Below are 27093 nucleotides of genomic sequence, written 5' to 3' on the forward strand. Positions count from 1 at the left end.
AAAAAGGTGTTTTTGCTGGTGGAATGAAAGGCAGATGCACATTATTCATGCTCTATTATAATTTTATGCCATGTGATATAAAAGCTCCTTTGAGTCCGGCAAACTTGCACATCTAACTATCGGATTTTGCTCCAGGTTTATAAAAAGAAAATCTTTTGAAACACCGTAAAGATGAATATCTGTAAAGAAGGAAAATGGAGAGCGTTTTATCCCAGTGCTAGAGGTTGTGTTGCATGGCCTGACTAAATAAAAAGGTGTTTTTGCTGGTGGAATGAAAGGCAGATGCACATTATTCATGCTCTATTATAATTTTATGCCATGTGATATAAAAGCTCCTTTGAGTCTGGCAAACTTGCACATAAAACAAATGGGACAGATTTAGAACTCTTGCTTTTTTACTAACTTTTTAACTCCCATCGTGGCTCTGGCAAGACAAAGACCTACCTGCTTGGATAGAGAAAAAAATTGTTTTCAGGTTTGCTGCCAAGTCTGGGGTTGAGGATAAAAGCTAAGAACTACCTCAGGGAAACCTAAAGTGGTTAATTATTCAAAGGTCTATTAGGGAAACAGATTGTGTTTATGTTGCACAGGTTAACCACGCTTATATTGAGTCAAGCCATACAGCCAGTAATGTAATTGTTAACAGTCTGTTCCTCAGGAAGTAATGTTCTGGTATAAGTTGTTGAGGGTTTGTGTTTTAAAAGTTATGTTCCTTTCCTGAGGCATTCATTCGTTTGTAGGCAGGATCTTCAAGCACACTTGTTTTATTTACTGAAACATTGATGCCACAGTATAACACCATAGGTCAAAGTTCAAGCATTTAAATGTAGACTTGTCTTGTAAGTTGATGATGGAAAGGCATGAAACTGTCGGGATGTCAGCATATAGACCAATGGTTCCTGTGCCTCAGAGAGATTTCTCAAGGCATGCTGCAGTCTCAAGCAGGGAATTTTCTCGGCAGTTGAGGAATGCTAAGGGAGGGACTACCCATGGTGAAGGAAATACTTTCTGCAGTTCGGAATGGGGTTTTGTAGCCCAGTCAATAAACCTTTGCCATTTTCAACAAATAGATGACTGTTTTAACATCCATCTTTGCCAAACTATGGGTAGAACTGCAAATATCAGCATTACGATTTATTTACAAGAGGTACTTAGAACTATAAATGTGTGAAAGCATTATACGGTCTACAAAAATGTGCCTGCAGGCTCCATGAATCACAGCAAACTGTGAAAAGAATAATTTTGGCCACAAATCCTTGAACTTAATGTGTCAGCATTTCTTTTATACGTCTGTCCGCAAAAAAGACGACAAACTAATATGATTCATCTTTTTAACAGGGTGACTCATGGAAGCTAGAATTACTTGAAAGACATATAATACTCTTGACTTTTAAAATAATTATCCTCCCATTTGAGCACATTGCTACTATAGCTGAAAATGAAATAGCAACCAAATGATTGTGACAGCAATGGTGAGATCATGAAATAAAATATAAAGCAAGTTAATATTTGCCGAAACCTGTCCAATTAATCTCTCTAATAAAAAAAGCCTGTGATATTATATGCAACACCCTTTATTAGGCTGAAACAATTAAGTGCATTTAAAATAACTCTTCCCTCATAAGACTTGTGAATACTTGGTGGGTTGTGCAAAATTTTACATTTATAAGCGGGGTTGAGCAATACTTTGCTTTGTGAACTGAAAAGCACTGCAAATGGCATCAGAGAAGGAGCTGAAGGAGGCACGGACCAAGAGTCAGATCATTGCTGCTCAGCTCCAGGCCAATTCCAACTCTAAAGGCGTCCAACTTTTCAACCGGCGCAGACAGAGAGTGAACGCTTTCACACTCGTAAGCGTTGGAGGAGGGGGAGTGGAGGCATCTAAGAATGTAATTGATTCATCTTTTGAAAGTCCACGGACATGGGACAAATGCTCGACTGAGGACCAGGACAAAGAGTTGAATCACAGGAACCTCAAGACAGGTCTCACGAGGTCGGCTGGCAGAATCCACAGTACTAGGAGTGACATGGAAGATGCTAGTGAGGTTACACGGGAGGATGTAGCAGAAGAAAGCAGTCAAGATAGACACTTTCTCCCTGTCAATGAGAAGGATGAGGAGCTTTCAGAAGACCTCACAGAGCATGTGAAGGATGAGGTTACTCTTAGAAGTGACAGTAACCCTGCTGTTATGGACAGAACTGGTGAAGATGAAGCTGAAGCCAATGGAGCACACAATAAAGAAATCCCAAATGGATACAGTGCACAATGCAATGGAAAAGCAGATAAGACAGTGACTAAACAGCCCACCATCATAAACAGAACAGCTCGACCATTTTTCTCCCCAACAACAGTAGGATCCTCTGAAGCTACAAGTCCAGTCATGGACATCCATCCAGCCCATGACTCTACAACACACTTTGAACCTTCAACTTACCCAGTGCACCCAAGACCTGTTTTCTCTCCACCACCGCCTCCACCTTCATATCCGACTCCTCCTCTCCCCAGCCCTCCTCCACCTAACACAGGCCATGCTCCCTCACCTCAGCCTTCTTCTTACTACATCCGCCCATATGCCCCCAGGCCTACATTTGTCCCTGACCTCTTGAGTGAGAAGAGATCTGTAACTCCCATCAAAACGGGTATCCTTGATGAGGGCCAGGCTCGCCGAGCAACCCGTAAGTCGATGTTCACGTTTCAGGAGAAACCAAAAGTGGCTCCGAATCCCGAACTCCTGTCCTTGGTGCAGTGTGCAGATGAAAAGAAGAAAAAACCCCAGCCAGACGCAGGGCAGGAGGAGGAGCTGCTGGCTCTCGGGGCCGAAGCCTCAAACTTCCTGGCCAAGGAAGAGGCCGTTCACGTGGAAGCTGCGGTGCCAGAGTGGGCCTTGAGTTTGAAAAGCTCCAGAACGCGTGCCAGGATAGAGCACAAGCCTGAGCAGGCCCTGACCAATGCTTCAGGAAAAGGAGCTGAACTGTTTGCCAAACGCCAGTCGAGGATGGAAAGGTACGTCCATGACAGCAAGGACCTGAGATCACCCTCTCCTACCATGTCCTTGCCTCCTTCGTGGGTATATCCATCCAACATGCCCGGTCGAGTGAAGGCCATAATAAACTCCTCCAATATAAGTGTACAAATTTCAAAGACACTTCAAACTCAGCAGGCCATTCAGAAAAAGACTGTCCTTGCCAAAGCGCCAGTGCCTGCTCCAGCTCCACCTCCAGAGATACCCTTGGAGAACGGCTGCACTAAAATCGAGATGGAGCTGTCCAAACATCAGCCATACCAGCTTAACTCATCCCTCTTCATTTTCAACCCCACGAAAGATCCCTACAGCACTCTTCCCAGAGCCGCCCCAGCTCCTAAACCTGTCGTGACAGCTCACTCCTACTCCAGACAATCTTCCCTTCCAACAAGCCCATTGCCATCGCCGTACAGCCCATCTGCCGCCTATCGGTCAGCCCATTGCTTTTCGCCTCCTGTGATGCCTCTCAGTCCCATCACAGCAGGCAGCGTCAGTTCGCCAGTGTCGCCTTTAGCTCCAGAACGTGTGGCTTCACCTCGCTCTGGCATCCAAGCACCACGTCCCACGTTCTCCACCAAAAAAGCTGGTATCAGCCCACAGGTGTGGAAACCCTCTTCATTCTTTTAAACCTTTCCATTTCTGCTCTTCTTTGCTTTATGTACTCTTCAGACCAAAGTATAATGGAAGAAAAGTAAAAAAGGACACATATTGAACTGACTGTCCACTTAGACGTAACAAGAGAGCAGTAAGGTACAAAAAATAGCCCTACAAGAAACTTGAAATCTAGCACTCTTGGTCAGATTTGTTTTTCTTGTTTCTTGTTTATTATTGCATGTGGAGGCAATAAATGTCACGTCCTACCTGTTAAACTGACCTTTAATTGTAACTCATAAACTGGTCACCAGAGGGCCATAAATCTAACCTTTCATATTTTTTTAAATCAAGACATTTTAATTTAGTGCAGCTTTGTGTTTCAGAACTACAGTTTATTCAGTTTTGTGCTCATGCCAGATATATTTTAGGTACAAAACCAGTGTGTCATTTTCCAACGCTTGCCTCCAAGTTTTCAGGTTGGAGTTGGTACAAACTCATAAGCAGTTTAGCAGATGGTGTCTTGCCTTTTATGATGTACGAAATACAATTTAATATGAGTAGGGCGATATGAGACCCTCTTCATATTATGCCACCCGTACTGCTCCGTACTTCTCTTTGATTTATAGTTCAAGTTTACAGCTTGAATGCTGCGCAACAGTATGTACTTAATGTAGTGTGCATACACTACTGTATGTTCCACTGCAGGTCTCTGATTAAACAAAGCCATAATTTAATTAAATTAAATTTTATCACTACATGCAGTATGTAGTACCTATTTTAATGCTGGTTATTTTCAAACAAATTTTTTCATTCTAGCTTCTTCTCTTTCAAATGATTATGTTTACTCTGTTTCATTAAAACAATGAAAAACGTTATTTTCTGTCTCTTCTTTTCATACTATATTATCTTCTTCTGTTAAATAATCTGCTAAATTTCCTGTGTGGATTTCTTCTTTTATTTGCAGTATCCCCTCTAATCAGTTGTTTTAATTTTCGGTCGTATCTATCCTGCAATGAGAATCCCAGGCCAGCTTTCCCACAGAGTCGTTTTTATCTATACGCTTGTACCAACAAAACAAAGATATGCGTATCAGAGCCACCCGCCGTGTAGTGCTCTGACCCAAAATGAAATTAGAAACTTTTTTTAACGCTGACTGAATATGTATGTGCCCCGCACATTCCTGGCCTGCCCCCTGAAAATGCACATCTGAGCCGAAACTGGCCACTGTGGGCTTGAGCTTTAGGCTAACGGCTTGACCTCTGGCCTCCCTCATACTTGGAAAAACACATTTGCTGGAGGTGAAAACATACCCAGCAGCCTCAGCAGTGCAAATGCATATCTCAGTAAAGGTTAGTGGTGTTGGCAGCGTGCATGCAAGCGATCTGAAGATGCCATGGTATTGTGGTGTGCTGGGAAACTACCTAGACATTGGACAAGAATAAACAGTTTGATGTAATCACAGGGTGCATGAGAAGGCCTGATATCGATAACCACATCTGAAGTTGCATGCAGTGCTACAAGAGGTGTTTTAGATGTTTCAGTGGCGGTTTAGAGGCTAACCTTATGGAACGTGTGCACAGTATACCTGGCATGAACTTGGAAAGCTTGGATTTTTGAATGGTTATTGAACCTTTGGATCCAGGATTGTTCTGCTGCTGTTGTACCTTGAGTGTAATGATATCTTTGTTTCTGTACACTAACATTCCTCACTATCTACATTTATAACAAAAAAAGAAATGAATCATGACATGTTATGCAGGGCTCAACAGTAAGGAAGGTGTGCTGACCAAATTTTTGGTCTAATTGAATGAACTGCCACATGTACTGTTTGATCAACGCCATATATATTTGATCATGTATGTATATTTTTATGCCTCACAAATTTTATGCCTTGTTTTGCTGTGACATTTGGTTGCAAATTATGCTCATTAGCTTTTTAACCTTTAATCAGCTAAATAAAACTATCTAACCTGATGTCCAGCATTATCTGCCCAGTGCAAGTTAATTTCCTCTATCATAATGTCTAGCTATTATATGTCCACCTAGCAAATGTTTGTAAATAATCTCGAAATGTGATCATTTTAATTTAGATGTGTGAAAAATGTAATGTCAGCTTTATTTGTGTACTGCTTTATATAATACAGATTGTTTCAATGCAGCTTCACAGTAATGATCGATGATGCAAACTTTAAATATGGGACAAATTCAAATTCTACTGTAAAACAGTTATAAAAAAATAAAATAAAGTAAAACAAAAATATCCAATAATAAATAAGTTAACATTTTTTATGATAATGTTAAAATATTTAAAAATGATAAAACATTTTAAAATATTATCTTTAATTAGCTTTGGTTCAAAATATTTCTATTGAATAACATAATTTTTAAAATAATATTAACTTAAGTTATGCATTTAAATTATCTTTTAAATTAAAATGTAAATATACAATTATATTTTTTATTATTATATATTGTATTATATGAAATTATACAAAAAGTATATAATTAATAAAAACATAATTAAAAATATATAATATATAAAATTTGAACTATGGCAAACAGAAAAATCCTTACTGTTGAGCCCGTTTATTATTCAGTGTGTGTGTTTGTGAGTGTATTTAGTGATATGGAGACACTACATTAAAGTGATGTCTCACCTCTTCTTATCTTTTGTCTTATCAGATTAAGGAGGAGACCCCGGCACCAGTCAAAAGCCCCGGCTCCACCACCCCAACCTCCAGGACGCCCAACCTCACTAGACGCTTCACCAGCCCTGAGGTGCTTTCCAGCGCCGCCTGGTCCCCCAGCAGCCCTCTAGTGACCTCTACACCATCCACCCCAATCTACAAGCCCACACCAATCTCCCCCTCACGCCGACCCATCCATAAACCCGTCACAACATGCCCTTCCCCAAGCCCTATCCACAAGCCCATTGCAACCACAGCATCTCCAGGTACCATCTTCAAGCCGAGCGCCACCTCTCCTATGTCTCCACCCTGGGAAACCAGGTACCAGTCTCCGGCCGTCAGCCAGGACACCAAAGCCAACCACCGCATTTTGGCCAAAAACATCATCAATGCCGCCAAGCGGAAAAACAGTCTGTCTCCCGGGGCGCTGGGTGGCCACAGTCTGCCCATCTCCCCGGTGAGCGGCGGGATCGTGCCTTATGAAAACAATCCTGTCAGTCCATTTCAACCACGGATGCTGGGGGCTCAGTCGCCCACCCTTACCAGTCCCTCTCCCACCCGCATGATCCACTCTCCGGTGCGCTTGTACAACACCCGCTCGCTGACCGACTCGGACGCCTCGGTGGAGTCTGAGGATTCGGGTCTGCGCTCTTCTGGAGTGCGCAGCTACAACACCTGCCCCCGTGGCTGGGCCGGCGGTCTGCAGGTGAAGAGGGGAGGCATGTCTGAAGATCTGTAGGAACTAGGAAGCACTTGATGATTTATACTTCAGCCTGATTTCATTGTAGACCAAAGTGTCCCTTAAGTATTGAATGTAAAGCATTGTGGATTTTGCAGTACATTGAATACAGTACAGTATGTTGACTGTGTGATGGAATCTATACATGTAAAAAAAAAAAAATACACTATCGTTCAAAATTTTGGGTCAGTAAGATTTTGCTGAGAAATGTATTCAGCAAGAATGCATTAAAATGTTCAAACGTGACAAAAATACCTTTTTATTGTTAATAAATAAATGGTGTTCATTTGAACTTTCTGTTCATCAAAGAACCCTAAAAAATATATCAGTTTCCACAAAAATATGAAGCAGCGCAACTGTTTTCAAAATTGCTAATAATACGAAATGTTTCATGAGCAATAAATCTCCATATTAAAATGAATTTTGAATGATCATGTGATTCTGGAGACTGGAGTACAATGTAAAAATGTTTCAAAATATTCCTGTTTTTACAGTATTTTTAATCAAATAAATGCAGGCTTAGTGAGCTTCTTTCAAAAACATTAAAAATCTTACTAACCCCAAATTTTTTAATGGTAGTGTACCTTAACACTGAAAAAAAAAAAGAAAATTCTGAAATCTTTTACTCACCTCACGTTAACTCAAATCAGTATGACTGACTTTCTTTCATGGAACACAAAATGAAGTGAACATTCACATTCGGACTAATATGTGACTATATTGTCCTTGTTGGAGTCTGATAGCATCTGTTCCTATTCACTTTAATTTTCTTGTGTGTTCTATGGAAGGAAGAAAGATTTTATCAAGGTCATATTTTTTTTTTTGCAACAACATGAGGGTGAATAAATGTAGATTAAATTTTCATTTTTAAAGTGAACTGTTGCTGTAAAGTCACATCTTGTTCTCATCTATGCAGCTGTCTGTAATTTAATGAAGAAGGCATTACATGGATTCAGAAAGGTGTACCAAAGAACTTAGTTGTGTATTACCAAAGATAAAAAATAATGTGCAAGACTTTTCAAAGCAGTATTAGATATTAACCTAATTTTTTAAATCTACGTAAATATAAAAGGGATTGACCCTTTTGCTTTTTTGTACAGTATGTTTTGACAATGTGTTAGAGTACTGGAATGTGACAATAGGTCCGACTCGAGTCAAACTGGGAAGGAACTGATTGCTTTTTGCTGATTGTGAGTTAATTTAGATGTAAAGACAGAATGACACAGCAAGGTTTCTATGGTATGAGAGAGAATGGTAGGACATTTTCTATATTATGTATACTATAAATGGAAGCTGCAGGTGATCTGAAATCCATTAAGGTTTCCATATTAGTTTAGCGCTGACATACATGATGGAAATAAAATGGTCGGATGCACAACGGGAGAGGTGAAAAAATAAAGCATCAGGAGGTTTGTACAGTGTGATTTCACATAAAATGTAGGAATGATTAAATTTCAGTGTTCATTAATGCACCTTGCTTAGATTGCTATTATTATATTTCAGTTTCCCAAGAGGGCAAAAACAGGAGAAGAGAGGATTCTATATGAGTTAATCTTCACAGCATTTCAGCATTTCACGTAAAAGGGATTCTGGGTTTAGGGTGATTGAGTGCTCTGTTGGTACAATAAGGTGAGATAATTGCTTTTTTTATATACATTTCACACAAATAAACATATTTAATGGGGCACTTGTAAGGTTTATCATATACGTAAACATACGTAAACAAGTATACACACTGTATTCTGTGTGATAAACAGTAATTCACACTACTTAATACCGTATGTTTGTCTGTCGTAGTTCTGAAATTGAGTTGATCACTAGCAGTCATTTAAGGATTAAGTTTTAAGGTTCATGCATACCAAGTGTACTCATGTTTGCCTGCGCTCAAACATTGGATCACCACACATGAGAAAATCATTCTCTGTGTTGGTGCATCAGCAGATTTTTGAGTATTTGCATACGGGGAATTTTGATTGACAGGGACATCAGCTGTAAAGTGACTTGGCGCCTTTGGTGAGAATAATGTTATCACTTTCAAGGATGCTGTACAGCCCCTGTGTGCTTGTGCGATCCTTTATTTGGATTATGGGAGATGTTATACATGATTCAACTTACATATACAATTTCTTTAAGTTTGATATCATGTCTGAATAACCAGCCTCATTATTATCTCTGTCTGTTTTCTGTTCTGTTTTTAAATTAAGTGAATAAACACAAACAATATCATCTTCTTGCATAAAGGTCTTCATTTCTTGATTCTTTTAATGCTGAAAGCACAATCTGTAATTTCATTAATTATTACTACAAATGCATAGTTTTACATCCATATAACTGATTTCCTCACTATTTTAGAAAAATGCACATTATTATAAACATAATATAATTATAGGAAAGGGTTGTAGTTTATATTCTGAGCTCCTTTACTGATATGGTATGTATACTGTAGGCAGTAGGCCTATTTAGGATATTGTTATTATTGTAATTACTACTACTACTACTACTACTACTACTACTAACTGAGAATTGGACAGTATAGACAAAGTCTTAAAAATCATTCAATCTAGTCTGCGAATTGCATTCATACACTAGGATTAAGTAAACATTCTTTAATCAAAAAGGTGGTCCTAATGTTTCTTGAAGAGATGAACAGATGCCTGGTCAATACCGCCACCTATAGGACTAAAATGGTAAACTGGTTTCATTCCTACTGTATCCATCGCTGCAGACGCAGGATTCGAGTTCAAAAGAATATGTCAAATATGAAATATTATGTACAAATACAAATCGAAATTAGTTATTATTATATTAAATAATGGGGGAAATTAGTTATTATTTATTTATTATAAACTAAATAATTTAATATATTATTAAATAAAATAAATTTCATTATTAAATCAAAATTAATTCTGTATTATTTCATCAACACCTCCAACATGGTCACTAGTGACGTCAAGGAACAGTTTGTTATTTTGTAAACAGCCTTTTCATGAAAAAACCCCCCCAGCCTTTTCATGATAGAGAATAGAAATGAGAAATAAAATTGATTGTCCATGAAATTAAATAGGCTCTCAGATGCATGTTAACAGGGAACATTGATTCACATTCTCCAGAGAGACCATCAATGCTGCATAGATGCTGCATACAAGAACAGCTCCAATGACAGCAATAAGCGATGATAAATAACAACAACAACCGGAAGTGACAAAATAAAATAACCCCTCAGCAGTCTGTAATTATTTTACACGATATAATGGCATGTTTATCAGCATTTACAATATTGCCAAAGTATACACTTGTAGCAGTGTAACGGACTATAAAGACGATGAATTAAATATAGGAAACCAAGGGTAAATCAAAAGGAAAGGGCAAAATTAAGAATTAAAAAAAAAAAAATACATGAATGTGAATGAATTTATGCAAAATACAATCTCGCAGGGTGGGAAAAGCTTGGGGTGGAGTGGGAAGGGGTGGTATACTAAACTGCATAGTAGTTATATTTAATTTGATTCTTTATATTTATAGGTATAAAAACAACTCAATGTTTACACATTCATTAGGAGTTGGTGTCTGGAAAAACACTGTTTACTCAAGACGACCTAAACAGATCTCAAAAAATACTTTAAAAAGGTCAAATACATTGTGAAAGACACTTTATATTTCACAATGACTTGTTGGTGAAATAAATCATCTATTAATGGATACTGACAGGACTTTTATTATGACAGCTTGTTCAGTTGACAGTGAGCTGGTGTCCTCTGATTGCAGTGTCGCGCTTCTCTGTTCTTGCTGGATTGTTAGATTGCTGTGGATTGTTTTCCTCGGGACATTCACAACAAGGTTAAAATATCAAACACATCTCATGACACCAATCCAAAGCGTTCGGGGTTTATCAGGGGGGACCCGGAACAATAATTTCCCCACCCATTTAACTCCTCATGCGTTGTTTATATGTTGAAAAACTGATGAATAGATTCAGCGTTTGTTGATGGTGCATTGTTGTGGTTTGTGATGTATTGCTGGTTCGCAGCCTCTTCGGCTGAACTATAGATGCATGAATCGTTTTCGAGTCGTGTTTTTGCCGATCCGTTTAGTTTTTCGCAGCTGATCGTTGAATCAACGCAACAGCGTTAGCTGGCCTGGACAAAATGAGCAGAAAACAGCATCATTTTAAAGGAGCAGAGGTCAGCTGCTGTGTTAAATACTTCTTATTCGGATTCAACATCATATTTTGGGTAAGTTTTGTGGATCTGCAGTTCATTTGCTTTTTATGATGTTTCTCAAACTCAAATTAATTGCCTCCATGATCTTTTTATTGTGTGTTTCCATCATCTAAACAAGTTCAGCAGGATAGACATTGGCCTCATTCATTTCACAGCATGTAACATTAATGTGTTTAATATGAAATATATCGTACCAGTGCTGTATATTTATTTATTTTAATGGTACATGATCTAGTGATGTGTATGATGTTGGATACATTCTCAAATACTCATCCAGGTAAAAATAGAAAAATGAATAAAATAAAATAAAAACTAAATAAATAAATCACCTGTTTCCCATGGGAATGGATTATGGAAATCTTGGTTTCTCAGTACCTTTCCAGATCTGAAGAATACATCCCATTGAGAGGTGAGGGGAGTGGAGGGTAAATAGGATTATCCAGGTCTCATTAGTTGGGGGAGCTTGGGTCAATTCACAGTTTTAACAGAGATTACCTTACACCATTCAGTTTTTCCATGTCTGGGTTGGAAATTATAAAGTTTTTGCCCCTATTTCCATGTTTCTCTTTTCCACTAACAGTTTTTCCATATTTTTGTAGTGATTGGGAGGAAAGCTGATTGTATCAGTTCTTGAGCAGTTCAGTTATGATGATGTTGATTGTAATGCTAAATCATAAAATGTCAGTGTTTGTGCTTTCATCTGCTATCTGTTCTTATTCTTGATCTGATATTCAAATCAGAAAAATACAAAATATTTTAGGTGGTTGATTTTATTTTTATTGCTTTACGTGTTCCAGCCAAACTTATTTAATGAAAACATTGTTATTGATCCAAGTGTTAAGAATATTTTGCTTTATTAAATGTTTAGTTCCCATAAAAATATATTTAATTATATTAAGTATATTTAATATATATCTAAATATTTAATATAAATTATATTTATATGAATAAATTCATATATTAAATGAATATATTGTTATTTGACTAATCTTCACATAGATGTTTTCCATATATTGAGAGTTCATAGTGATCAAAGGCTGTCAATATACCAAAACTCTGTAAAGGCATTATTAAAGTAGACTATATCTTGTGCGCTATAGCTATTCATTGGCTTATGGAGACTTGGAAAAATAGAAAATGTGCCATTTGGGTGACTGTTGTTGTGCTTTTTATGGCCCTTTTTGAGGCTTGACAGCCGGGTACACTTATCGTATGGAGAATATCCAGTTCAATTGTAATGACAGAATTACATTATATGGGTTCAGAAAAACTTGAGTGTGAGTAAATGATGACATTTTTTTTTTTTTTTTTTTTTTATCCTTAAATATGGACATTTCTCCATTACATCATCATGAAGAACCAATCATGTTGCTCAATCCCACTATGGGTTTCTTGTAAGAGAGTGATAAATCGTGAGATAAAAGGATAGTCTTGGAGCGGGAAGCTTCCATGAGTCACTTCTGGGGTGAACACATCGCCTGGAGTGTGATTCTGTTAAACTTCTTGATGTCATAAATTCCAGCCTTCATTGGTTAGTATTGAATGGGGTAGTGAAGACCCCTCTGGTGGGTGTGGGGGTAATTAGTGCCCCCTCATGCTTTAATGCTGTCCCGTCTGAAATGTTAACCTTGCATAATGATCCGCTGTCCTCTTTAACAGCTAGCCCTCCCACTGCCATTGTTCCCGCGTTATAGAGAGCCTGTTGTGTTTTGTTGGAACTTAGACCCCTGTGTTTTCACCAAATCATGGCCAGAATGTCAGACTATACTCCTGGAAGCTGAAATCAACCCTCTTGTCGCTAAATTAAACACTTGACTTGATCTTTTCAGGAGCAATTCTCCCAAAGTCAAATCTGATTCTTAATATTCACTTGAAAATGAAAGTTCTGTTGTCATTTACTCACTTTCGTACATGACTTCCTTTCTTCTGTGGAACACCACAGAAGATATTTTCAGAAAAGATATTTTAAGAAGCTGCATGTTTATGTACATACAATGAGCGTCAGTGTTGTTTTGACTTTCATTGTATGGACAAAAATGGTTAAAATGATGTTGCGATGTTATTGTTAACTAAAACTATTAAAAATAGTTTTCATTAGTTGAAATATAGCTGAAATAAAATAAAATATAAATATTAGATGAAAAACCTCAACTTATTAAAAAAATGTATGGAATAAAATTTGCAATAAGTTGAAGTACTAAAATGACTAAAACAGAAATTTTACACCAAAACTGCATAACAAAATTTCTGAAAATTGAATAATAAAATTAAAACTGAAAATATACAAATATCAATAAATACTATAAAAGTATAAATAATACTTAAATTACACGGCAGGTTTGAATTAAATGCGAGTTTTAATTTTTCAGCTATACCTATGAGAACAAAAATTGAAATAAATACATTGGTTGACTTATTTTGAGAGTGAAAAGTGTCTTTAAACTAGATTTTGACATTTTCTTAGAAAATTGTGACTGGTGTTTACCCAGGCAAAAGTCACCGCTTTTGTGGGTGAAGGTGAATGTTTTTTTTATCTCTGCATATTTTTTGTTTTGTGGTTGCTAAGGCGTTCTGGGTGGTTGCTAAGTTGTTGCTTACTTCCCACTGCAGATATGGCTGAATTCCCTCATTCAATGTAAATCTAATCAGTTTTTGCCTATTTTATTCTCTGCCAGGAGAAAATTGTACATGGTACAACTTAGAAAATTAATAGTAGACTTCTCCAGAATAACGATTGGAGGTATCATTCATGTCCATAGCTTCAACCGTTCAGGATAAATTACGTACTTGTGTTATGGTTACGTTCAAATCCCTCACCCTAATTATGAGCAGTAGCATTAATAATTAAGCCTCTGATCGCCATACGTCTTCTTGTCATCTTATTGTCCCCTCATCATTTCTGAAAGCCTTTTATCGCCTCTCGACTCTTTTTGTCTTAGCAGACTGTTTGACCCCTGTGCGTCCATACTGTCTAATGCCTGTCTGATTGGTTTAAAGTGGAGACAGTCTGATCGGACAGAAACCTACCTGATCCCTAGAGCACTCACTTTGCCAGGCTCAGACCGGGCCGAGTTGATGGCCTGTAATTACAGACGCCTCGCTCTGTAATCACAGTCTGATATCTACCCGGGAGGCTTTTGAAGCGACATCTTAACGTTCCTACCGTCAGACCTCCCCCCTTTCCACCCCAGCAGCCTTTAATTCCTCCTCTCCAAAGTCTCCTCCTCCTTTTCATTTGGGAGCCTCGCAGCCCCCTTGTCTTGTATTCAAATGAAGACGTTTAGGGGTGCGTGAGAGGGGACGTGCTGTTCCCACAGTGTCCGAGGGCCCGAGTGTGTGTCTCAGCGAACCCCATTCAGCCTCTCGCTATGGAGCGGATGGGGCCGTGCGGCTATTGTCACACACACTGCCCCTGATGCGACAAAAGCATTGACTGCTGTGTTTGTTTGCACACTTAATGTGCGTGGCTTGTGTATTGTGTACAAAGCAATGCACATTTGTGGTTATTGTGTGTGTTTGTGTCCTTGCTTGTGCTCATGCAGAGCTCATGTGTTTTTGTATGTTTTTCCTTTTCATATCCTCCAGGTTCATACGGCAGATGGGAACCACATGTCCGTTCCCCCTTCTTCCTCTGTTGCTCTGCGAGGGAGTTTATTTCCATGCCATTTCCCAGCAGGCCCTACTCTCACTCACACACATTGACTCATTCTTACTAAAACACAAATGAATCAAGCCAGAGTCACTCTCACTGTTCCATCAATTATTAAAAACGACTCTAACGTGCTGATATTGAGCCACTGCTGACATTTAGAAATTACGTGGTAATAACGAACTGCTATTGTTTTATAGTTTCTGTTGTTTTAAAATAGACTAAAGCTCACGTCAAGTGAGATTCGTCCCCTTGATGAGGTCTAGAAGTCACGTTCCATCCTTTTGGAAACGACAAACTCAATATTTCCATAATCTAGGCCAGAGGAAGATATTTTCTAACAATTTAAAACCAAAAACAGGCTCCTATTATAAGTGTTATACCTAAAACAAAACGTACGAGGACAACACTAGATTTCTGCAGTTTTCTTAAGAAAATCTGAATGGTGTTTGCCATTGCAAAAAATGTTGCTGTGCATGTTGCTATGCAGTTGCTAAGTTTTTCTGAGTATTTTTTGTGTGTGTTTCTATGCGGGTTCTAGGTGCATACTAAAAGGCATAGTGCACCCAAAAATGAGAATTATGTCATTATTTGCTCACCCTCATGTAGATACAAACCTATATGTTGTGTGACTTTATCTATTTTCATTGCCCATACAGTGAAAGTTGTTTTGGACCCCATTGACTTTTGCCATTGGCAAAAACAGTTTATCAAAATATCTTCTTCTGTGTTCCACAGATAGTAGAAAGAACAACAGGATTGTGAGTTTTTTTTAATCACCCACCAGGTGAAAATCATATCACATCAAATATTCAAACAAAAGTGAGATAGTTTAAAAAAGTTATAGTACACATAGTCATGATAAAATGATAGAAATTTGACAATTGTAAAAAAAAAAAAAAAAAAAATACCCGGCAAAAGATATGATTGAATACATCATAATTGACATTTCATTTTAATATGTGCATTTGTCATTTTTATTAAGTATTTTATATTTCTATTTTAATTATTTTCTTTTCAGTTTGAATAATTTTAGTACTTCAACTTAACCTAATTTATTTCCTTTATTTATTTTCATTATTTTTAATCTAATTTCTGAAAGTAAATATTTATTTTTTTCATTTTTATTTCAGCAATTACCAAAAACTGTTTTTAATAGTTTTAGTTTTTGAGAACAACAATAACAACACTGGATATTGTGCATGTACGTTAATATAATAAAAATTTATATCGATGCTTGCCTTAGCAATAAATCCATAAATACTACTATGTACTGAGTCAGACTTTCGAAAAGTATACGTTTCCATGACAGTGCAGCAGTTCTTTAAACAAATAAAGATAAAGATGTCAGAAGATGGCTCAAGGAGAGGAAAAGCAAAAGCAGTTCTTATGGATGTAACAGCTGGTGGAAAAAAAGTGGTTCTGTTCACTGTCACAGTGCTGAGAGTTTAAGCCAAGAGTTTATTTGGCTGCTGTTAGTGATACAGAGATACTGTAAGTCTAATCATCCACTGTGTGAGATAGCAGCCATCCTCTGTTTGGCCGGAATAACTAAATAAGCTGTTTAAGTGCTCTGTGATGCTTGAACGTGTCTAATTCCGATGTCCACGTGGGCGACACATCACTGGCCTCTTATGGATCAGGAGTGGAGGAGATAGGCTGATGTCTTCATGATAGGGATGAGTGGGAGTCAGTGGTACGTAGTGACAGAGAAAGTGTGTGCAGTGGATGACTGGCCCTCAGCTCTGTCCCAGCCATCCATTGGATTAGCTGAGACCACGGGGAAATGGGATTATGGGATTTGCGGCTGCTGATACCCGACCTCTGACTCTCAGCATCCCGCTGTCACGTTTCCCCTCACGCTGGCGTTGCTCTAACCTGCAGTCAAACATGCACCGCTGAGAGCCCAGCTGGAGTTTGACAGGGAATCTGTAGTTTCGATAAGACATTAGAGCGAGAAGGTCAGGCAGTAAATCAGACTCACCGAGAAACATCTTTTATTGCATGGTTTAGTCCAAGGAAAATTGGATTTTAGTTGGTGCCTTGGCCTAGTGGTTGGTGCATGTGCTGCTGTGGTTCAAATTCTCATCCCATTCCCCTCTTTCTATCGCTTTCTCTCTCTCACACTATCTCTCTAGTAGATCATATTCCAAGTTTTCTGAAGCTGTACAATAGCTTTGTGAAACTTGTGTTGTTATTCACTGAGAATTGTCCTCTGTTCTGTAGGCTTCAAATTTCAGTTGTGTATATTCAAAAATCATCAGTACAGACCATGGTAGGTTTGTCTGGAATGATCAATGATATTGACGTGAAATCTGGTGTGATGTGTTTTGGCAGTGTATGCAAACATGATATATGAGTTACTTTATGATATAGGTAGAGGTCTGCATGCCTGTGGGAGTTGTGGAAGGGAGCGGGAAGACATATTTAACTTCTTTTTAGTGAGAGCAGTCAGGAGTGGGACTAAAAATGAGCAAACATTTCTAAATATTTTGTCAGCAATGATAATAAGATGATATTTTGCTGATTTAAAAAGGGTTTTGTTCTGGTATCTTGAGTGGTTTAGGCCTTTTTTCATACAGTGGTGGACAAATTAATTCACAATTCATTCACAATTTAAACTAATTACTGTCTTTATGAGTGTGTTATTAAAATGTTCACTCATTCATTGAGTAATGAAACCCTTCTCTGTGTTGCTCAGAGACGTTCAGCGGTTCTGCCCTGCCTTTGTTTTCAAAATGTGTGTGTGTGTTTTTTTTTGTGAGTTGATAATGTCAGCTCACACATCAGTAAATAATGATACATAAGACAATACATCTCACACTCCTAATGACTTTACAATTTTGGTCCTTTGGCTTTTTTTTTTTTTTTGAAGAATGAAAGCCATACAGGTTTGTAACAATGCCAGGTTTTTTGGTGCTCTTTAAAGTGCGATAGTAAATTTAGAGATTGATTTGACTTGGATCGTGTTGGATACTCATGCCAAAACAGTAACATTATTGTACATATATAGCAGGGGTGGCGAACGTCGGTCCTGGAGAGCCGCAGCCCTGCAGAGTTTTGCTTCAACCCTAATCAAACACACCTGAACAAGCTAATCAAGGCCTGAAGGGTTACTAGGAAGCTTCAGGCAGGTGAGTTTTTATTAGGGTTAGAGCTGAACTCTGCAGGACTGCGGCTCTCCAGGACCGGAGTTTGCCACCCCTGATATATAGTTTCCTGTAAGCGGTAGCATCCAAGTGATTTCTCTCAGGTAAAAACAAGTCTTCTTGGCTCCCTCTCAGGGAGCATTATGCCAAATATGGCAGTGCATGCAGGGAAATCTCTGTTTTCCGGATCTTTGATTGAATCTCCGCCAAGACTGTTTTTTTTTTCTTTTCAGATGGGTTGCCCTCAGATAAAGAGAGCAGTGCTGTCTGCACACAGCAGTAATCTCCTGCCATTATGGCGCAGGAATGAATTGTATAAGTGCTGTAAATGTGATAAATTCTGTTGTGTGCTTGTGTGTTGCAGTTGCTGGGAGCTGCATTCCTGGCTATTGGACTTTGGGCCTGGGCTGAAAAGGCAAGTTGGAAACACAAATACAGAGTAACACAAGGATCGGTGACATGCCTCAGATTCCTAATATTATTATCCATGCGGTTGCCTGAGCAACATAATCATAGACGTAAACAGCAGACAACAGCGCACTTTAACAGCACAAACTACCTACAGATACCCTGTTGTCTCATTCAGTCTGTCTGTTAAGTGCCCAAATTAATATTTAGCATGAACTTTTCCTGTTGGACTTCATGTTTTATTTTGTGAAATGTTCTGAGGTGCTCTTTTTGCTGAAAGCTATTCTGTGAATCCCCCATGTTGCTTTTTTCTCTTTTGGTGTCTGTAGTCTCCCTTTTAATACCCATGACATTTGAGAGCATATGGGTGGCATCTTTTATTTATTTCCATGGCAGTTTAATGTCTCTGTTATTTTGTAACAATACTGCACAGCTCAATAAGGCTTTGTATTTATTGTGACTATTCTCTCTTTGATTTGCCGTCCCTCTCGGAAAAGGTCACCCTTGCTGTTACGTATTCATGCATGGAAGGTGAATGTAATTTCTTCACACTAATGTGAGGCGACTTAATGAATGAAGTCAATTGGCTGATTAATAACCTGGAAATTGCTCCATTTCAGTCGTTGATTGTTCTGCTAAAAGACACGTGTAGGCCATATGGCACTTTTTATTAATGTCAGCCGATTAAGGAACATCTCGGTAGCATGATGTAAAAAATTAATAAAGTGGTTCAGTTTTAATTTGCAACATGTTAATCACAGAAATAAAGCATTAAGAATGAAACTAAGGCTGTTGAATTTGATTGGTGGAAATTCTGTTTATTTTAAATGAGTGTTCAGGCAGATTTCAGAGCCTTCTTTTCTAACACCATCATAACAAACCAGGCAAGAACAGACAAAAAAAGGAAACCTTGTTTATATTCGCTGTCAGCATGGTCAAATACCTGCTGTTGGTTCTGGGGTTGAACTCAGATTCCACCCTGATGTGGAAATCCAAACGTGGAAGGCATGAATCACTGCAAACCGTTGCCCAAACACCGTCAGTTGTGGCGGCCTAGCAGGTGGTGGAGGATTTTAAGGTCAGGATGTGAACTTACAAAAATTCTGTCTGATGTGTCTGGCCCACAGGGAGTGCTGTCAAACATTTCCTCCATCACGGATCTGGGCGGCTTTGACCCTGTCTGGCTCTTCATTGTCGTAGGAGGGGTGATGTTCATCCTCGGATTTGCCGGTTGCATCGGTGCGCTCCGGGAGAACACATTCCTGCTCAAATTTGTGAGTTCCACCCTTGCCTCCGGCCTTCAAGCCCTGCCTCCCATTTTTCTGCAACCTGTTTTCCTCTCTTCACTCATTTCAAGGTTTATTTGTTCCCAGAAACGATTGTGTAAATGAAATGAATTGGCTAATATTACATAAGAATACACCGTGACCCAGAAAGAATTGAAATGCCTCCTGAAGGCATGATATGTTTTAGAATTATTTTTATTGAAGAATTATTTCCCTTAAAAATTCTGACTCTGACTATCTGTGTGTTTTCTCTTCTAGTTTTCAGTGTTTTTGGGCCTCATCTTTTTCCTAGAGCTCACAGCTGGCATTTTAGCCTTTGTGTTTAAAGACTGGATCAAAGACCAGCTGAACTTCTTCATCAACAACAATGTTAAAGCATATCGGGATGACATTGACCTCCAGAACCTCATTGATTTTGCTCAAGAATATGTGAGTCAGCACTTCTCGTCCCCTCTCGTTTTCTGCTCTGCTGTGGGTGTATTTTGAATTGGATTGATATATAAGTGTGCTCTTGAAAATATGAGACATCTGCTTAGTCATTAAGCTTTCTTTATATGAAAAACATTACTGTAAATTACAGCTATGTGATGATGTAAAGATGATGATAATGATAGTAATGTCACCTCTGATGTTATATATCACATCAGTGGTCCTGTTGTGGTGCTCATGGGCCGAATGACTGGAACCTGAACATCTATTTCAACTGCACCGACTCCAACCCCAGCCGGGAAAGGTGTGGTGTTCCCTTCTCCTGTTGCGTTAAAGACCCTGCTGTGAGTGCCAGAAACAATCGTTTACCACTTGCACTTCCCTGCTCCTTTTCAGTGTCATTCCTCACAATCTGTGCTGCACGCTTTGAGCTTTTAAAGTTTGTTAATAGATCTCATTCAAAAATGTTTAGTATTATTTGCTGGTCTGTTTTATGGGAATAACAGGATGTAGCTAAGGATTGTAGTTCAGTGGTACAACACATGTGAGATGTGCATTTTTTTAGTGTGTAACTAGGGATACTATTGCTAAGGTAACTAGTGTCATGAGTCAACTATTTTTCCCCTTGTTTTCTCTCTCTCTCTTTATATATATATATATATATATATATAAAGAGAGAGAGAAATAGATGGATGGATAGATGTTTAGAAGTGGTGCTTTAATTAGCATGATAATAATACTGTTGTTTGTCTGTTACAAAGTTTGCATGATAAAACCCTCTCAGAAAAGTTATTGTCCCTGTAAAGTTTGCTATTCTGTTCTATTCTATTCTATTCTATTCTATTCTAGTTTTTTTCTGTCTAAAGTATTGCATTCAGTTCTTTTTATTTTAAAATGATAATTATATCCCATTCTATTATATTGTTTGTTTAAAAAAATCTATTCTTCCCCTAACATTCTATTCTATTTTAAAAAAATGTTTTATTTAAAATCACGATATTTTTCTGTCCTATTCTATTGAAATATATATTTATACTACCATTCTATTCTGGTCTCTATTCAATTCAAATGAATTTTAATTTTATCTTAACACATTTTTTCAGAAAGTTTATATTCTGTACTTCAGATTATGTTTTATTCTGTTGTAAATTTTTTTACTGTTCTAAAAAATGGAGTGGGAATTTCACTGAGAAATTGCTTGGAAATTTCACAAATAGTTACACAGAAATGGCACATTGAAAACATGCTGAATTAAACAAGAATTTTGAAGACTAAAATTTTATTTCCTTGTAAGATTTACCCCAATAATCTTTGTTTTATTAATAAATTAGAAAAATACGTTTTTTACAGTGTATAGAAAGGTTTTGAAATAAATTGAGCATGCTCTTTTGTTCTCTCTCTAGGAGGATGTTCTGAATACACAATGTGGCTATGATGTGCGGCTTCAAGGGGTGAGTGTGCTATTACAAGTTAGAAATGTTACAGTTGTGCATAGTATATTCAAAATGATAAAAAACACATTATAGTGTATAAATTGTGTTGTGTCTGACCACCCTGTGAAAGGAGCACAGAAGGGTTAAGCGCGTAAGAGATTCTGAGAGCATTTGAGTTCCTCTTGTTCGCCTCCTTAATAACAGTTTAAGCCTTTAAAAGTGATAATTAGCTTCTAGTTATATCCACGGGAAATTGTGGAGCTCTATAATTGGGAAGTCAGCGGCTTATGCCAGCCCAGTGCCTCTCAGAATGGGTGGAGTGACGCTGCAACCACGGTTCACCACGGTCTCTCCATGGTACAGAGTACTTATGCTGTATCCATGGATACTCTTTCTCTCACAATCCACCTTTGGAGAGATTCACTCTGGTTTTATAGTGTTTTTTTTATTGATTTGTTGTTTTGAACAATACGTATTGAAAATACAATTAACAAATGTTTGCTCAAAGAATCATACTTTTATATATTCTGCATTTCTTTGTTCAACATCTGGAGGAAGGCTTTGAAGAGAACAAGAAAAAGAGAAGTATCTGAAGTAAAGATCTGCGATGAATGAGTTCAAGCAGTTAACTGTCATACAGCTTTTCACTGGCTTTCTCTGACTTCCTACCGGTTTGGCGATACGTTTCTAAAGTCTTTTGTGTCGTGTTCCCTGGGGGGACAAAGATTCTTTGGAAGAACATGTTTGTATGGTTCACAAAAGCTGAATTGTGTTGCTTTCTCTTTCTTCACCTTCAAATGTCACTGACAGCTCCAGATTATACCTTTTCATCTCCCTTACTTCCTAGAATTCGATAGACAGTAGTTAAGACATTCCTGTATGGCTGTGTAATACAAACTGGATCTTCCCTGTGTTAGGTTATATGTGGTGAGCTGTGTGACTTTTCGTCTACTTAGCATGGGAGTGAGTTCTTCCAGTTTTCCAGAGAGGATATTTGTTCTCAAATAGGTTAATGCGCAGGTCCACCCAGGTGAAGGCCTAGTTGTTTATCCTGGACTTGAGTAAAGATTAAAGTTCAACTTTGAGGAGCAAACACTGATATGCTACATGGTGCATACATGATCTGACGTTTTCCATTAAGTGCTGTTCTATTTTGAATAATCTTTTTAATAGGAGTTGGATCAGCAGAAGTACATTTATACAAAGGGCTGCGTGGGGCAGTTTGAAAAGTGGCTTCAGGACAATCTGATCATTGTTGCTGGGATTTTTGTGGGGATTGCATTATTACAGGTAAGGACAATGCTAATGAAAATGGTTTAAAGCATGCAAATATCCTTTAAAGATTTAGTAAAGACAGACTGAACAGATTTGCTTGAATGTTAAGGCCTGAGTGATAAAATGGTCCCACATGAATGAATGTTATGCTGCCACCTTCTGGTTAAACCTTAAATTTCAGCTTTAAGTTCCTGCATAATGGATGAATCTTAAAAATTCCAGCTCATAATTTACCCCAAAATCAAAAGAAAAAATATAAAATGTAAATTTGCATTGTGGTATTTTCATACCAGTACATTTCTCCTCAATATTATTATTACTGTAATGAAAAAACTGTATACAGTAATGAAATTCAGTTTTGTTTTTAATCATATAATGCATTTAATTTATGCTGATTTTATTTCTTATTCTGTACAACAAATATACTACAATGTATACTTAGAAATACGTGATAAAAATGTAATATTGTGTCATTGTTTGTCAGAGAGTGAATGCGATCGCAAAGGCTTGGATTTGAGGAAGGGCAAGAAAAATATGCTTTATTGTCATGAAAATTTTCTAAAAAGTCCTAAAAATCCTAATTATCCTAAAGTTTTCATTTTCTTTATTATTATTATTATTATTATTATTATTATTATACATTTTTAAGTTATTGTGTATATATATACTGTATATACGGCAGCAACTTTTCATTTTCCGTCTGTCTTAGTACACAATGTAACTACAGAAGAGTCAAGTTTTAAATAGGAAAAATATAGAAACTCTTTAGTCATTTTTGAGCGAGATGCTAACGGTCTAATCAGATTCAATGATCTATGCTAAGCTACAGCTAAAAGTGCTACCGCCAAACCCGGAGATCTGCTGAATGGATTCAAAAACGGTAAAACTCAACTGTTTAACTCTAGGAGAGTTGGAAAATGAGCCTATTTTCAAAAATAGTGGAGTGTTCCTTTAAATATATATATATATATATATATTTCTATATTACTGTTTTAGTAAAATACAACTGTAGGTTATAGGGATATTTCAGCTTGTCAGGTAGTTTAACTAAATGTGAGAGTACTTTGAATGTATGTTGTATTTTTTTCTCCACTATGATGCCTTCTTTTAAAATATGTTTCAGATTTTTGGGATATGTCTGGCTCAGAACCTGGTGAGCGACATCAGAGCGGTCAAAGCCAACTGGTGACCCTTTGCAGAGGGCGACAGGTGACAGTGACCTCTGATTATGGCAGAGAACTAATTGCAAATCAGCACTTAGTGTTTACACACCATTGAGCTGGGAAATTCCGCCCTTTTCACCCTACGGATGTTGTATGTTAGCTGACTTTACAAAATGGACTGTCCATCTGTCTTTTTTTTTCTTTTTTTGTGGTTCCTTATCAGAAAACAAGCTCTTATGGAGACTATCCAGAAGGAGCTTAACGTGAGATGTCACATTGAGATCAAGCTATGTGTGATCTCGCAGCTGTCTCTTGATCGAACTCTATTTTCGTTTGCCCTTATTAAAACGTTCACCAGACACTCTTCCGTGTTGGCGAATAATGTCAAGTGGAGGGTGTTTTCATTAACCTGTGGATGACTTTCTTTTAGAGAAACACACAAATCAACCACTGGGACTTTAAACAGAGGAGCCATGAACTAAACAAAGCCTTACAGCAGTGCATTTCACTATACACTTGTGTGGGTTCAACTTTTTACACAACATTGTGTCTGTCAGTCATTCGAGCGGATGGACAGTTGGACTCTTACCTCTGATTGGCTCTCTGTTGCACAGGGTAGCCAATTAGAATGACGTACTTGATAATTACACGTAATGCATTTATTTTTGTGAGTTCTACCACTACTGTCGGGGAGGTGGAGAAATAGTCTGTTATTTGTCTGTATCGCTATGTTTTATTCATTTTCTCTCTTTCTTTTGGTTGTCTCTGTGAGTATAAATAGACTTAACCGCTTTCCCAGACTTGCTTATGAATCTTTGTTTTCGCTACTCTGCTTGATAGTGATATACTATAGTGACACTAATAATGTATTATTATAAATATGATGCTGCTTTAACTCATAGAAAATATACATCGCTATACTAACCAACTGAACTTTTTAAAGAAATCATGAGGTATACATTCCCTCTGGGAAACACACTTCAGATCACGCAGAGTTCTTTGTGAATGAATCTGACATGAGTGCACATGAAGCGGACAGATTGAATTAGCCGTGCGTATGATCACATGCCTTATTGAGCCCTATAGAGATGGTAGCAGAAGCCAACGACAGTTACACAGCACCTTTAGGAAGGCGTTTTTTACTGTTCAGTCTCTCTTGCTCGCGCCATATGCATGCAGTCATCTATTAAAATAATGCATGGCAATGCAGACCTCTTTAAACACATGCACATATATGTGTGTGGATGTGTGTCCATCCCATTATGAATACCATACCAGTGCGTTTCCACCTAGCCGTGTTAATCCCCTTGTGTTGAGAAGGAGTCACGACCTTAATGCTGATAATGTGCAAAGTAAGATAAATGATGTACTGCCGACTGCGTGTGTAGAACGTGCTCTGATGGTTTTAGCAGTGGAGTGTCATGTCAGCCAGACTGATCCGATTCATCTGTTTAAAAAGCTTTGCTCTTGTTTCAAGGGTCTACAGTATATAACCTGTGTTATCAGAGCGCTTAATAAAATGTGAGGTTTCTCTTCTGTGGTCTTTTGGGGAGATTTCGGTATATTGTGTATATAAGAGGCAAATCTTTTATGCCGATACAAGATTACATGCTAAAGATGATATTTAGCCCCCTTTTTGTGCACCAAAATAGATGAGATTTAGGGAAAGCTATCAAGAACATGTCCCAAGTTGCATTTCATTATCCTACATAAAAGACCAAATGGAAAAATATAGTTTGCGTAAAGAAAATGAAGCACATTTACTCCCAAATTCTCATTAATATAATAAAAAAATGTATTTATATAAAGATGTTATTTGATTTACAAAATATTTATACATATAATGATATTTTGTTGTACTGCTGTTGATTTAATTTTAAAAATATTTGTGTTGCAGAAAAATAATGTATTAAAGTAGCAAGAAATGAATGAATCAGATTAAAGAGAATTTAAATAATTTCAAAAGTAACTCTAGAGGCGATGGAAATGTGCTGAAAATATTGCCGCATTGCAAAAAAATCCTAATGGTCCTAAAAATAAGCTTAATTTTCTTTATGCAAAATAACATATATTGTGGGGTGAACTGCAAACAGGACATGTTTTTGTGAGATTCACTCAAAATATTGTGTTTATTATTTTTTTCTTCATCATGCAATGGCCTTTTCTGTCTTTTCGCCTTTTTTTCTTAACAAAGAACTCTAACATTCCCTTTTGAGGGAGCCTCTTGCATATCATGAATGTAAAGATCATCTCTTACTAATGTTATGTCATATATAACTTACCCTTCAATGTGCAATGCACAAACATGTGAATAAAATTAATGTTTGTCTGACTGTAGGCACACAACTGAAAAACATGGCAAATCTGTGTTCGTGTAGTGAATTAGACATTCCTTGTGCATGCATTGGCAAAATTGTTTTATGAAGTGCATTTTGCATTTCAGCGGTTTTTCTGTGCTGGTTCATCAGAAACAGTTTTGATGATTGGTATTAAAACCATTGAGCCTTTTTGCTGGCCTTTCTCTGTACCAGCTGTGGTAGTTTCTACATTACAGCCATTCGAAATGTTTGCAAATCTTTAAGCACAGTTTTATCGGATAAGCTGGAGTTTCTGTCGACCGATCGAGAACAGTTGTACAGAACAGTACTGCGTTGATGGTAAACATTTTGTGATTGTGAATGCATATCGGAAGAGTTTTTCAATGATTTAAAGATGTCTTGAGCTTTTTCCAAACATGATTCTTGACATCACACTTGTCACTTTTATGCGCTTTGAAATATGAATGGCAAAAGCCTTCAAGATTTTTTGTTTTGTTTTGTTTACATTCCCATACTAATTTTCAAAGTGTCTTCATAGAAATGTTTGGATTCTACCTCATCATGGAGAAATGACTTTAAACGTGGTTATTTGGGGAGTCATAACTCTAATGCAACCATTGTGAACATTTTTAGAAGAGTTGCAAAATACCCAACTTTAAGTATCTTCGACACAAACATGTCAGTAGCGGTAGCAGGTCTTCTCTCACAGTCTCAGCTTTT

The 27093-nt window shown here is 37.6% G+C and overlaps 2 protein-coding genes and 1 long non-coding RNA gene across 3 annotated transcripts; all 3 read left to right on the plus strand.

Moving 5' to 3' along the window:
• Positions 1 to 1715: 1715 nt before the first annotated feature.
• LOC107680586 (synaptopodin-like) lies at positions 1716 to 7208 on the plus strand. Its single transcript, XM_016476519.1, has 2 exons — positions 1716 to 3623; positions 6300 to 7208. Exons 1-2 carry the CDS (start codon positions 1716 to 1718, stop codon positions 7041 to 7043), a joined length of 2652 nt encoding a protein of 883 aa, XP_016332005.1. The 3' UTR covers positions 7044 to 7208.
• Positions 7209 to 7629: 421 nt separating this feature from the next.
• LOC107680593 (uncharacterized) lies at positions 7630 to 9269 on the plus strand. The gene is made up of 2 exons (XR_001633164.1): positions 7630 to 8452; positions 8547 to 9269. It is a non-coding gene; the product is annotated as an uncharacterized LOC107680593 (long non-coding RNA).
• Positions 9270 to 10797: 1528 nt separating this feature from the next.
• Positions 10798 to 25838, plus strand: tspan17 (tetraspanin 17). Its single transcript, XM_016476653.1, has 8 exons — positions 10798 to 11275; positions 18426 to 18476; positions 19597 to 19743; positions 20014 to 20184; positions 20403 to 20528; positions 21588 to 21635; positions 22791 to 22907; positions 24016 to 25838. Exons 1-8 carry the CDS (start codon positions 11189 to 11191, stop codon positions 24079 to 24081), a joined length of 813 nt encoding a protein of 270 aa, XP_016332139.1. The 5' UTR covers positions 10798 to 11188; the 3' UTR covers positions 24082 to 25838.
• The last annotated feature ends 1255 nt before the right edge of the window (positions 25839 to 27093 follow it).

Source organism: Sinocyclocheilus anshuiensis, unplaced genomic scaffold (genome assembly GCF_001515605.1).
Source record: "Sinocyclocheilus anshuiensis isolate Anshui unplaced genomic scaffold, SAMN03320099.WGS_v1.1 scaffold328, whole genome shotgun sequence".
Lineage (NCBI taxonomy): Eukaryota > Metazoa > Chordata > Actinopteri > Cypriniformes > Cyprinidae > Sinocyclocheilus > Sinocyclocheilus anshuiensis.

Coding starts and splice junctions, on each gene's coding strand:
- tspan17 (XM_016476653.1), top strand. CDS start 11,189: ATGAGCAGAAAACAGCATCATTTTAAAGGAGCAGAGGTCAGCTGCTGT. Junction 18,477..19,596: donor TTTGGGCCTGGGCTGAAAAG/GCAAGTTGGAAA, acceptor TCTGGCCCACAG/GGAGTGCTGTCAAACATTTC. Junction 21,636..22,790: donor ATGATGTGCGGCTTCAAGGG/GTGAGTGTGCTA, acceptor TCTTTTTAATAG/GAGTTGGATCAGCAGAAGTA.
- LOC107680586 (XM_016476519.1), top strand. CDS start 1,716: ATGGCATCAGAGAAGGAGCTGAAGGAGGCACGGACCAAGAGTCAGATC. Junction 3,624..6,299: donor AAGCTGGTATCAGCCCACAG/GTGTGGAAACCC, acceptor TTGTCTTATCAG/ATTAAGGAGGAGACCCCGGC.